Consider the following 12170-nt stretch of genomic DNA (forward strand, 5'->3'; position numbering starts at 1 on the left):
CATTTAATCTACACTCTGAACTGTTTCTGGGTATTGTGTACACAATCCTCCACATTCAACCCATTGCTGGGAGCACTTCACTGCTTTCAAGTTACAAGGGCACCATCTTCTGGTGAAATAATTTCTTTGTTGGGAGGGTGTCAAAGCGTTACCAAAAATGACCTCATTTTTCTAACAAAAATTGCAATTGACATCATAAATATATTGAAATTCTTTAGCGCTCTTTACTTTGTTCAGGAATTTCACTCCTTTCGCCATCTGAGACAGGTCTTTCTCTTCCTTAGCTGGGAAAGAAGCTAGTCTGTCCTTCCTGGTTTTCCGTTAAACAGAGTCGGTTTCAAGTTTCAGCTCCTCCTTGAATTCCAGCGTGCTGAGCTTTCCCTCTAGAATCATCCAAGATGGAGCCTCTTACAGCTTACCCTTTAAGATGTTCAGGGCCCAAAGCAAAGGTATTTGCAGTTTTGCTGTCTATGGTTCTATGTACAGTAATGCTATTTCTTCTACAACTAAAATTCCTAAAACCTAAAATCAACAGCTTTTATACCTTTGAAGTGAAAGATGCAAAAGGAAGACCGGTTTCTCTGGAAAAATTTAAAGGCAAAGTAAGTTGCTTCTTCTCATTTTTATTTATTTTTTGCTTGTCCACATTCTCTGTTTATTCTCTTAATGGAATCAATTTTTGTTGTTAAATGGTCATAAGTTATAGTTTATAATGTTATTAGTATATCACTTTAGCCATCAGAGTCCTCAGTTTATATACTTCTAATTGATAAACATTATCTTAACCATTTCCTTGAAAATGTTTTCATTTATGTGCTGAATTAATACATTGAGTTTAGAAAATTCTTAGTAATGTGAATATGGAGACATTAGGAAAAGTACTAATTCTGTAATCTAACAACATTAAAAAGCACTCTATCAATAATATTTTTTTATTTTAAACTGTCATGAGTACCTGATGCTTTTTTAATGATAGTGATCTTTCAGAATCCAGGTTATAATTTTCAATAAAATTGGGTATGTCTAAAAACATGAAATAACCATCTATCAAAGGTTGTATTTCCCCCGAAATGGTTTAGGATTTTAACTGCTTGCAGAATTTTTTTTTTTTTTTTTTTAATCTTTTATTTGCTTCACTTTCCGGTTGGATTTTTTTCTTTTTCCGGGAGGTTACACTAGTTGTAAACGTGGCTAGTGACTGCCAACTCACAGACAGAAATTACTTAGCACTGCAGGAACTGCACAAAGAGTTTGGACCATTCCACTTCAGCGTCTTGGCTTTTCCGTGCAATCAATTTGGAGAATCGGAGCCCCGCCCAAGCAAGGAAATAGTATCTTTTGCAAGAAATAACTACGGAGTAACATTCCCCATCTTCCACAAGATTAAGATTCTAGGACCTGAAGCAGAACCTGCATTTAGATTTCTTGTTGGTAAATATCTATCTTGCCTCACCAATTTAATGTTTTTGCTTTTCATTTTTAAAATATATGAGGACCATAGTTTCCTATTTGAAATGTTTTAGTGGGAAAGTTTTATAAGACTATCAAAGAGCCTGAATTTCATCCTTTCAAACTTTCTATAAGTTATGCATCCCTGAAATCAAGTTTTAACTCCTTGGATGGCAAAAACAAATCTGTTCCACTGTATTTTATTCCTTTTGATCATTTTTTCTGAAGAATTTACTTGAAGTGGTCATGACTATTTTCACAATATAGCTCAATTCTCTTCTTTAACTAGCATTTGATTTGAGGAACTATCCCTCCCCATTATAAAAGCTGTACATCTCTCATTAATATTGCTGAGTATTCTTAGTTAAACATATCTTTATGGTTCATTTTATGTTGCCTTATCTGAGATATTATGCTCAAGGATGAATACTCAGTTTACCAGATTTTTGCTAAAATTTAAAACAGAATATAATAATTTTTTTGGAGGAAGGTAGTGTTAGGCTATTTCTACAATTAGGCTAGCAACTGAAATTTATTTAAAGATTTTCCAGGGTCAGTTAGCATAAAAAAAGTGAGGTTTAGTGACTAAGAGCATAGACTTTGGTCCCAGTCTACCTGACTTCAGACTCCTGCTCTGTTGCTTTTGCTGTGTGACTTTAGGCACATAACTTGTCTGTGCCTGTTTACTCATTTGTAAAATGAGATTATCAATAGTACCTACCTCCTAAGATTGTTTGGCAGATTGTGTTAATAATAAAAGGAAAGTATTTGTGCATCACTTACACTGTGCCAGACACAAAGGGACGTTCGGCTAATGTCCTCTCATCTAACTTATGCAGATGATATCCTCAGTCCTGTTTTCACTGTAGATTGTTGCAGTTTTGATAAAACTATGACCTCAGTCAGGCAATCAAGCATCCAATCCAACAAGCCAGCTAATGATGTCCTGGGGTACACTGAGGAGAGAAAGGCCAGAGTACAGGCCCCAGTCATTCCTTAATTATAGCAGCCAAATACTTGGGCGCAATAGCGCCTAGGTTCTTCCCCTTTACCATTAGAAAAGGTTCTGAAACTCCACTTACCCCATGTAGTCAAAAGATAACAGTGATTTTAGATGAAGCTCCAGAGACAAAGACTATGAGATGATGGCCAAATTGCAAGGAGATCTTTTAGGACGAGCCAAAATGGACTGAAAGTAACTGATCATGTGGTCACCACAAAGAGGTCCACACTGTACAGGTTGGCATGTTGTTCAGGGCATCTGGGTGGGGAGGGAAGTGGGGGCTGAAACTTAGTCCTCAATACTTCTAATAATGAAAAAAAACAATTTAAATGCTTGGCATGGTAAATATTATTTTTAACCTATGCTCCCTCATTGGTTGTTTTCCCAGCATAAAGCAAAGTATTCCCCACCTTTAAAAACTCTAGACAGTGTATTCCTTTTACCTACTTCATCACTTTTTGAAAGAATAGTTAACACTTGTTTTTTCTGCTTCCTTGTCCTTCTTAGATCTCTGTGTCTGGCTTCTTTGCTCCATGACTTTCCTGGTGGGTCATGGTACCAGTAACTTCCACTCTGGCCCCTTCTCTTTCTCCTTTGCAGGTTCCTCTTTTCTATCCACCCTTAATTCTGTTGATCCTCAAGATTCTGCCAAAAACCCACTTGGGCTCTTCTTAGTCTATCTCCTTTCCCTGAGGGAGTTCTCTCCTAAGCTCAAAAGCCATATATTCAGCGGCCTCCTCTGATTGTGTGTCCCATATACACCCGAATCCCCTCATGCACGGAAAAGAATTTATTCTTTTTATTCTTTCTCTTCCTAAAATCTGCTTGCTTTGCCATGTCCCCTCTGAAGGTAATAGAGACCAGAGGTTAAGAGTACAAGCTCTGGGATAGGCAAGTCTAGTTATCAGGCCAGGCTCTGCCACTCACTAGCCACGTGACCTCAAGTCTAGGCCTCCATTTTTCTCATCTGCAAAATGGGGAAAATAATACCCACCTCATAGGCTTGCTGTAAAGATTACACGAGAGGATCCACTTTAACCACTGAGCATATATTACTAGTCATATAGTAGGCACTTGATACATTTTATTTATATATTGTTTTCTCATGTTAGTCAATAATAATACACATAAATCCAGGATGATATAAATGGGGGCAATCTACATTTCTTAAATAAATTAAAATGTAACAAAAGGATGTCATAATTTCTCAAAATAATGACTATTTAGAATTTCTTACTATTTTCAGCTATGTAATACATAACGATATTAAAAACAGAGATACATTTAATATGAAAAGTAATCTATACATTCCCATTATGAAGGACCTTTAGAACCTCATTTTATCTAGTAAGAAAATATTAGGAAACTGAAAGCTTTAAGCTAATGACAAGATAAATTTTTTGTTTAGGTCAACAAATCTGAAATAAACCACTGTATTTCATTTCATGATTCTAGATCAGTAGAATCATCAGTGAAGTCACCAAGTATATAGAAATCTGTTTAATCAAACCTTGAGTTTTGCTTTGTTTGGGTGTTTTGCTTTTTGTTTTACTTTTGACATTGTGACAATCCTAGAACTTGATTCTAAAGTTGTCACTTATAAAGTTACTAACAGAATTGAAAATCTTGACAAATAATAAAATTATGCTCATGAAAATATATTCTGATATTTTAGATTCTTCAAAGAAGGAACCAAGGTGGAATTTTTGGAAGTATCTGGTCAACCCTGAGGGTCACGTTGTGAAATCCTGGAGGCCAGAGGAACCCATTGAAGTCATCAGGCCTGATATAGCAGATCTGATTAGACAAATGATCATTAAAAAAAGAGAGGATCTATGAAAATGCCATTGAATCTTTCTAATGCAATAGTCAGAATACAGAAATGTCTCCATGAAGGTTTAGTCTCGTTTTAAATACTCTGACAATTAAATGTGACACTGAAGAATTTTTTGTTGTTGTTATTTTGCTAGTGAGTGGTAATGAATGTCCCCACAACAGAGATGTTACTGAAAGCAAAAATAAAGGGTACCCAAAGAATCAAAATGAAATATATAAAACACTTCATTTGACCACACTAAAGAATTCAGAAAATACAGTTACCGATGTGCTTCAATATCCTATTGTTCAACTTGACATTTTCTAAGATTATAATTAATAGAAATGCCAACATACTAGACCATTGTTTGATTTCAAGACTTTGTGTGTGACTGAAATTTCTGGAGTAATTAACTATAAATGGCTATTTTTATGTAATAAAACACAAAGTAACCATTGAAAAATGTAAAATATATATACATAGATTCAAATTTGTATATGTTTTGTTTCATCTACAGGATTTTGAGTGTTTTAAGCAGAGGTTCATAATATGTTTTACTACATCTGGCCAAATAATCATTTATAAATGACACTATCATAACATTTTAAAAAGCCTTCATAATTTTTAATATTTCTTTATTATTTTCCAGAAGCAACTCAAATTCCATAGGTTATTAATGGTTGAGTCCGTCTTTATTTCTGAGGGAAAATCCCAAGCATAAGAAAAAGGCCAAGAGTGTATGATCATATAACTAGATTCCTTATAGGTTAGTTCTGGTTGCTCATATTCAGATTAGATTAGCCATTTGGAAAGAATTCAATGCTACATCATTCTGATGGCTGACATAATAAGAATCAACTCCAAATAGTCAAACACTTAATGTAAAAAAGGGAGCATCTGCAATTGCACAAGTCCTAAACATTAGCAATCACTGAAAATTTTGATAGAGTTACAACAAACTTTTTCTCCCAAAGTCATGACCTTTATGTTTTGTTAGCCTTATAATTGGCAAACAAAGCAACCTACCAAGTTGATATAGGTTAATTGTTGCCCATGAACGATATATTCATTTCATAAAAATTAAATAGGAAAACCAGGAAGGGGGTGTAAAAATACAGTCATGAAAAACTCAGCTAAGAAGGAAGACCCAATCTAAATAGCTGTAAGTTGGTTCCCAAAATCTGACCTGATGAATGAAAGTGAAGATGCTTTTTTATGGTGAAATCAGTAATGCCACCTTATTATATAGTTCTGCCTAAGTGTTTAAAGTTCTTAAACCAAAAATATTTCCTGGGACACCTTCTTCTTCAAAGTATATATCCAACCACCCGGCTCTGAATGTATTTAGTAAGATATTTGGTGGGAGTAGAGGTGTAGTTTCCCTCAAAGGTCAAGAGGATTTACAGGGATAGCCTTAAGAATACCAGGTTGGCGTGTCAGCAAACCTGCTTCTACCTCTCACAAGCAAGCAGTATGACTAGTTTTTGGTTTCCCCACCTGTAAATGAGGGCAATCAAACTGAACAAAAAGCACCTTCCAACTTTCAAAGTCAATGAACATGCTTACCAAGGTGTTTTAAGTGATCAAGAAAGGAATCATTATTAACCTGGATTGTTGTTGGGGAAATAGAAGCCATCTAACAAATCTATCGGTCCTTTACAATTTTACCCCAAGAGCCTATTTGAATTCTGAGCCACCAAGCCAAAAAAAAAACAAAAACAAACAAACAAAACAAAAAAAACGGTTCAGGGCAACTCTTCCAAATGTTGCTTCCAGAGCATTCTTGCCATACACTGTCGATTACGACTGCCATGAGGTCATAACTGGTACAGGACTGCTGGAGGGAGGGTGGGGTTATGTGCTCACAGTAGCTGTGTGAGCAGAAGTGTATAAGCCAGCAGCATACAGGCTGCATGGACTCCCCACTGCCAGACAGAGGTAATGGAGCTGCTCTGGGGCAACGACCAGACAGTCCTGATGAATGCAATTCAGATGCCAATTCTGCCCAAAATCACTGGTTCTCACCAAAGCCAGGTAAAGGGGGTTTTTTCACGTGTATACTTCTACTCCTGGTTGCTTTATTCAATCTGCAGTATTTACCACAGTCAGTGCTTGATTCTCTCCCCTTGCCGTTTAGATATGCAGGGAAGGCAGGTAAGGATTTGACAGTGTGCAATACAGGTGTCCATTTTGGATTCTGTAACAATTAGGCTCCATGTTCTGCAAGAGGGTGGAGCCATTTGCCAATGTACTGCTCCCCATAAATCAAATGTCTTACATGAATACCTCAAGGCAAACTGAGAAAAAAATTGTATCTTTCTTGAATGGAGCATAATATCTTCCCTATCAGCATCAACAAGCCTGAGCAGAGAGTGCTACAGGCTGCCTAAGTGGAGGAGTATAACAGGAAAGTAGCAGGCATCAGATAAAGGGGTATTCAGCTGCTGTCTTCATGACACGGAAAAGGGATAAAATCAAATGCATTTGATTTGGGTCAGTCATTCACTGCTTTGAAACTTGTTTTGGTTTGTTTTCTTTGGGAGGTAGAGGAGTACTTCACACTAACGCCTGATCACCATCTCATAGGAGATGTAACAATAGTGTTGGAGATTGGAATAAATATGAATTTGCCTGAAGCATGCCTTGAAATGAGTTAAACCTTTATGAGCTTTCATCTTTGAAAATGCTTAATTAAATTATAGTGTATCCATAGTATGTGTATATGTACATATATATGAGTCTTAATAATTGCAGCATATATATAGTGGAGGCTCATAAAGGTTTAACAACCAAGTCTCTGGAGAAGGAGCTGTAATTTGCAGCATTTGCCAATTTCCATGGTGCAAATGCTCCCTCATGGCCAACCTAACAGTGGTTTAATAACTGGCTTGCAACATTTCTGAAAATTTAACCATCAGTTTTCACAAATCAGTATGAACTGGCTCCAGCACACCAAAATTCTTAAAAATCAGACTTATCAGGGTATTATTGGGCTCTCCAAAGAGATAAATTTACAGCAACAACATATATATACTCTTTTATTATAAATATACTATTTTGACAGGGTATAAAACATGTGGAAGTGTATTCAGTTACTGAATTTTGCAAAGCTGTTAACAGTGTACTGTATAACCACAGAAACATCTAATGACCTAACTAGATTGTGTGCAGTTACTCTCAAGTAGAAAAACACTACAATAAAAGAAAAAGAAATGTAGAAAAGCCTAAGAAGAAAAGAACTGTATGTCTCTGTGTTTATTTTCTTTAAGCATACTGTGTTTCAAAAGATTGCCTTGCATGAGCTAAAAAGTGTCGCTCAGTCCCTGTACAAAATATCACCGTTCTTTCATGATGTTCCTTTGAAAGAAAATTGACATGTTTGAATGGAGCTAATGTGGAGACACTCTGTTCATATTTATCCCTCAGCTTGATTTCATCTTTCCCCTGGAATAAAATTCTAATAACTGTTATACCTACAAACTAACACACCACACTCCTCTCTGCTCTTTCCTTTCTTTCAAAGTGGCTGAACTGTTAAGGCCAAACCTTACAGAAGGAAGCATTCTCTCGGGTGGGGGGATAAAGAGCAGGAAGGAATTAGGAAGCCCTCTAGAGGGCAGTGATGAGAAGCAGTTCCATCCCCAGCACCAGAGAACAGCACGGTGGTTGCCCCAAGAGAAAACAAGTGGGAGAAAATACTTCCCCACCAGTAGGGCCTCCCTCCTCTTTTTCAACCTCCTTTCCCTCTGCTTTTCCTTTGAGGTCCGATGTGTGGCTCCCTCTCTTTCACTCTCACACCTATGGAAACATTTTCTTTTCGAATTTATGTATTCATTTTCCTCCTTACCCATTGCTCTCCTTAATGTATCTTTATTTCCTTTCATTCTATCCTTCCTTTCTCATCATCTCAACAATATGAAACTGAAGAACAGTTTTAAATACGTATTCTGTTTATTGAGTATAAATGTCGGCATTTTATGTCTTGCTTTTTAGTATACCAAAATTAAAACACAAAGGCCAAGCCTTCCCAATTTAGTAGGTTTTATTTTTATCAACAGGTTAGTGACTTTCTATGAAAAATAACATGTTGAAATTTAATCTTAAAAAAAAACAAGATGAAAACAATATTTACATGGAAGGGATACTTAAACACAAAGATCCTGCAAATGGAATGATAATTGAGCAACAACAAAAAGAGGGTGAGATTTTAGAATAGCAAAATGCGTTAGAATCAGTTTATAGGTGTCTATTTAACCCATGGTTCTAGACATATTTAAATTTAAATGAGGTAAGAATAAAAATTATTTTACCAATAACTTATAATCCAAAACAGTACAGAGGGTGAGATATGTCTCACATCTTGCTTCATGTGTAACTAATTGAGCAAACCACCAAAGTCAGTTCCATCAACTTGCTGCAAATGTCCTCACTGTATGTCTGGGACACAGCACACACCTGATACTGCTCCATGGGTCAAAATGGCCTCCAAGGGAATGAGAAAATATTCAAAATCATATTGTATAGTCAGTTCTTCCCACTTCACAAACTAAATTTCATGGGCTCTTCCAAATATGTTACAAGTCTGTGACTTTACAAAATATGAAGTGAAAAATTGAGGCAAATCCTTCAAACAATTCAACCCCTACCCCCACCACACCCCAAAATCCCAAATTTCTTGCTATTTCAAGTGAATATCTTTGGCTTTCTCATGTGGAAAGTCAACTCAATTCTCCCTTCAGCTGCACATACCATCATTACAGAGACCTACTCTAATGCCATATTGAGAAACTGATCATCCAGAAAGAATACTAATAACTTGGTTGAAAATTTGGGGAAAATTTTAGGCTTTCCATGCAGATTGTTATTATATCCTAAATTTTATATTAAATAATGAACATATAATGTCACAAATACATTAATGCTGTCTACAAGAATGAGAGACTCCAAAATATTACCTGGAAATTGTTTAAATAACTAGAGTAGTTTCTTGACCATTTTAAAGGTGTCTATTGTATTATAAGTCAGTAACTGAATAGCAACAACAAGTATTATGGTAAAGAGTATCCTGGTTCATAGCTAAAAGTACACATACATACACATATATTACTTGCAGATTTAATTATACTCTGATGTTCATTGTACATGCAATAAGATAGCAGTTGCATGTTAGCTGATGTCATTCACATATTCAACCAGCTAACAATACACTGCCAACCCATCACATACAGGTAACCAATGCACTTCATTAACAGGAAGAATCTATCCAGAAGCAAGTGGCAGGGTAGTTGTGGCTGCTGAATTGACCCAAAGCAGCCAGCTAACAATACACTGCCTACCTGACTCAGGTCACTGCTGCTTTTCATGGCCCGTGAAATCACTGAGGCGAAATTTGTAATATGAAACACAGTGGCAGAACTTTAATCTTAATAGCTACATTAAAGACAACTTATAAACAAAACTTTTTCCTCCAAAACTGTTATAAGAAATAAAATCTCCCACTGCTGGATTAAGAAATAAAACCAATATTTTCTTTGGTCAAAAACTTTAAAAGAAAATTTTTCAGAATACTTACACTTAGGTTTTCCAAATTAAAAGCTTGGATATGAAAACATGTTATTGCAGTACAAGTGAATTAACAAAGTTACATTTAACTATAGCTTTCCCAATTATTTCTATTTACTGACCAAAAGACCAGTTGTCTGTATTAGGCAGTAAAATACCTAGGAGTCATGGTAATACGTAAGCTGGATATAAGACAAATCTTCAGTTATGTTTTGGGGGAAGGAATCAACAGTAAAATATTTAGGAAATTTAAGGACTTAAATGTCATTTGTTTACTCCCACTACAAAGGATAGAACTGCATTCTAAAAGTGCAGTTATGTGTTCAATTTATTGTGTCACCACTTAAATATAGAAAATTTTATAGAAAAATCTAAAAATGGTGATGGGTTTGAAACTATAATGTGTGAGTAAAGATTAAAGGAATGTGAACTACCAGCCTCGAGAGAAGCAAGGTGAATGGTGATAATGAAAGATTTAAAGCAGGTGAGAGTGGTTTATGTGGAAAAAATAAGAAAAAAAAATCACGTGGATTTGTTTCATTTTTACACTGATTACGAGAGAAGCTAAAGGCCTTTCAGTGTGGACTTTCAAGGAGAAAAAGTCTGCATTGGATCGACTTTTAAATTACTACTCTACTAACCTAAAAGCGTGGATTATGCCACTTCTCATTGTCCACAAGATGGCACCACTTCCATTTCTTTGGGGGGCAAGTTTATGAATGTAACAGAGGGGAATGCAACTATAACAACTGTTAAAATGAAATTATAAGAGCCAGCTGGCAACACACTGCCTACCTGACACATCCAAGCTTCATCCTTTACCTTTGACGCAAACAATACAAAGTACCATTCAGATACAAATAACTACCATTATTTGTCAGGAATCTTCAGTTTCTTACAGAATTATTTTAGGTATATAATTAGTGATAATATGAGATTGATTTTTAATTTTTTCATATTTTCATACCGCCAGACTTCCAATAAATATCTTCTTTAGCAAGAATCAGTTTGTTCAAGGTCATATTTAAGACAGAGACCTAATGTAAGCACTGGACACTCACCTTGGGAGAACCTTGACTTCTCCTCTGCTTCATGCCTTTGGAGAGCATCTGCATGACGTTCTCCTTTGAAAATATAAATAATATATGAAGAGAGAAACTACTTAGGAAAATCATAATGTTAGATGTGGAATGTTTCTAAATCCTCATCTTGTCAAACCACATTCACTTTTTTTAAGCAATCTCCAGAATATAATTAAATTACCCAACCCAATTTAAAATTAAGATCAGGGTTTAGAGTTTTATACTACCTTTTGGTCCTAAAGAAGTATTACAAACGGCGCCTTCCACAAGATGCCCTCGTAGGAAGTTGGGGCTAGGAATCAAAAGGGCCTTACCCACAGCATCTCTTCTTCTGTCCGGACCCTCCGAGGTGCGGTGCGCTCCAGTTTCCACTCCATTTCAGGAAAAGTTTGCCCTACAGGGAGTTTTGGCCTCTCTGGGACCGTCTCTGGCTTAACCCCCAAGCCTAAACCAGTCTTGACGCCTAATCGTCAAACCTCTAGAGTCTCGTCCCCCGGGACCATCATATTTCACCCCCAACCTCCATTTCCCCCACTCCTCCCATGGCTCCCAGAGTGCATCCCCAGGGTACGGTTTAAAAAGCCGGCGGGGCGGCAGCCAGAGCGGGAATCCCTCTCTCTGGCTTCTCATTTGCTAGCGCTTCGGTGACGTCAGAGCCCGGGAGGGATTCCCCCAGCGCACGCCTCCGCCCCGCCTCTCCCTCGGAGCTGGAGGCCCCGCCCCGCCGCCGCCTGCTCTTTGTCCCCGGAGGCGCGCTCCGGAGCGCCAAGCTTTGCCGCGAGCGGTGGCGGGCCTGAGCTGGGCCAGGCGCCGAGGGCTGTCACAGCCGCAGGGGACGAGGGCTTGGCGGGCGAAGAAGCGGTTTCTGAAAGTTCACGTTCTTTTCATGTTCAGAAACAAAAGCTTTTCGTTATAACGGGTCCTGATCCCTTTTCCTCGGCTCTCTTTTCTCCAACCTCATCCTGCCTTTGAGGGATTGGAGGTGTGCAGTAACTCTCCGGCCTTTTCTCCATTGGTTATGATCACCGTTTGTGTAAGCTATTGACTTTAGATGTGTTCCCCCAACGTGTTCATTCATCAGCTCGTCCTCCATCTTCAAACAAGCAGGAAACGTGGCAAGATTTCTGTGCTGATGAGAAGGGGGAACGTTGACATTTATTTGTAAATTCTTCTCTGCTGTAGCCATTGGAAGTGGTCAGGTTCTCTCCCTTGAGCTTCTTGACCTATGTTCCCAAACAATACATTGGTGAAAGAGGTG

The 12170-nt window shown here is 37.4% G+C and overlaps 2 protein-coding genes across 3 annotated transcripts in view; one reads left to right on the forward strand and one right to left on the reverse strand.

The window, feature by feature from the left end:
- CDC20B (cell division cycle 20B) overlaps window positions 1–11419 on the reverse strand; it is a 44371-nt gene extending 32952 nt beyond the window's left edge. The window contains exons 1-2 of the mRNA XM_019743105.3: window positions 11227–11419; window positions 10892–10954 (exon numbers count right to left, since the gene is read on the reverse strand). Coding sequence (XP_019598664.3) covers window positions 10892–10954; window positions 11227–11289 — 126 coding nt within the window. The 5' untranslated portion in view covers window positions 11290–11419. The remainder of the gene's footprint in view (window positions 1–10891; window positions 10955–11226) is intronic.
- GPX8 (glutathione peroxidase 8 (putative)) lies at window positions 331–4397 on the forward strand. 2 transcript variants are annotated; one of them, XM_019743072.3, is made up of 3 exons: window positions 370–602; window positions 1170–1431; window positions 4128–4397. In XM_019743072.3, the coding sequence occupies exons 1-3, from the start codon at window positions 399–401 to the stop codon at window positions 4289–4291; spliced, it is 630 nt and encodes a 209-aa protein (XP_019598631.3). In that variant the 5' UTR covers window positions 370–398; the 3' UTR covers window positions 4292–4397. The 2 variants fall into 2 exon arrangements, with proteins under 2 accessions (XP_019598652.1, XP_019598631.3); XM_019743093.3 differs by lacking the exon at window positions 1170–1431 and having other exon boundaries at window positions 331–602.
- Window positions 11420–12170: the final 751 nt, after the last annotated feature.

The sequence above is a fragment of the Rhinolophus sinicus genome, chromosome 3 (genome assembly GCF_057876585.1).
Source record: "Rhinolophus sinicus isolate RSI-liver-muscle chromosome 3, RSI-T2T, whole genome shotgun sequence".
Taxonomy (NCBI): domain Eukaryota; kingdom Metazoa; phylum Chordata; class Mammalia; order Chiroptera; family Rhinolophidae; genus Rhinolophus; species Rhinolophus sinicus.

Excerpts from the sequence above, each read along its gene's own strand:
- GPX8 (XM_019743072.3), top strand. The coding sequence starts at position 399 with ATGGAGCCTCTTACAGCTTACCCTTTAAGATGTTCAGGGCCCAAAGCA. Across the intron at positions 603-1,169 it reads TGGAAAAATTTAAAGGCAAA|GTTACACTAGTTGTAAACGT; the intron begins GTAAGTTGCTTC and ends TTTTTCCGGGAG. Across the intron at positions 1,432-4,127 it reads TGCATTTAGATTTCTTGTTG|ATTCTTCAAAGAAGGAACCA; the intron begins GTAAATATCTAT and ends CTGATATTTTAG.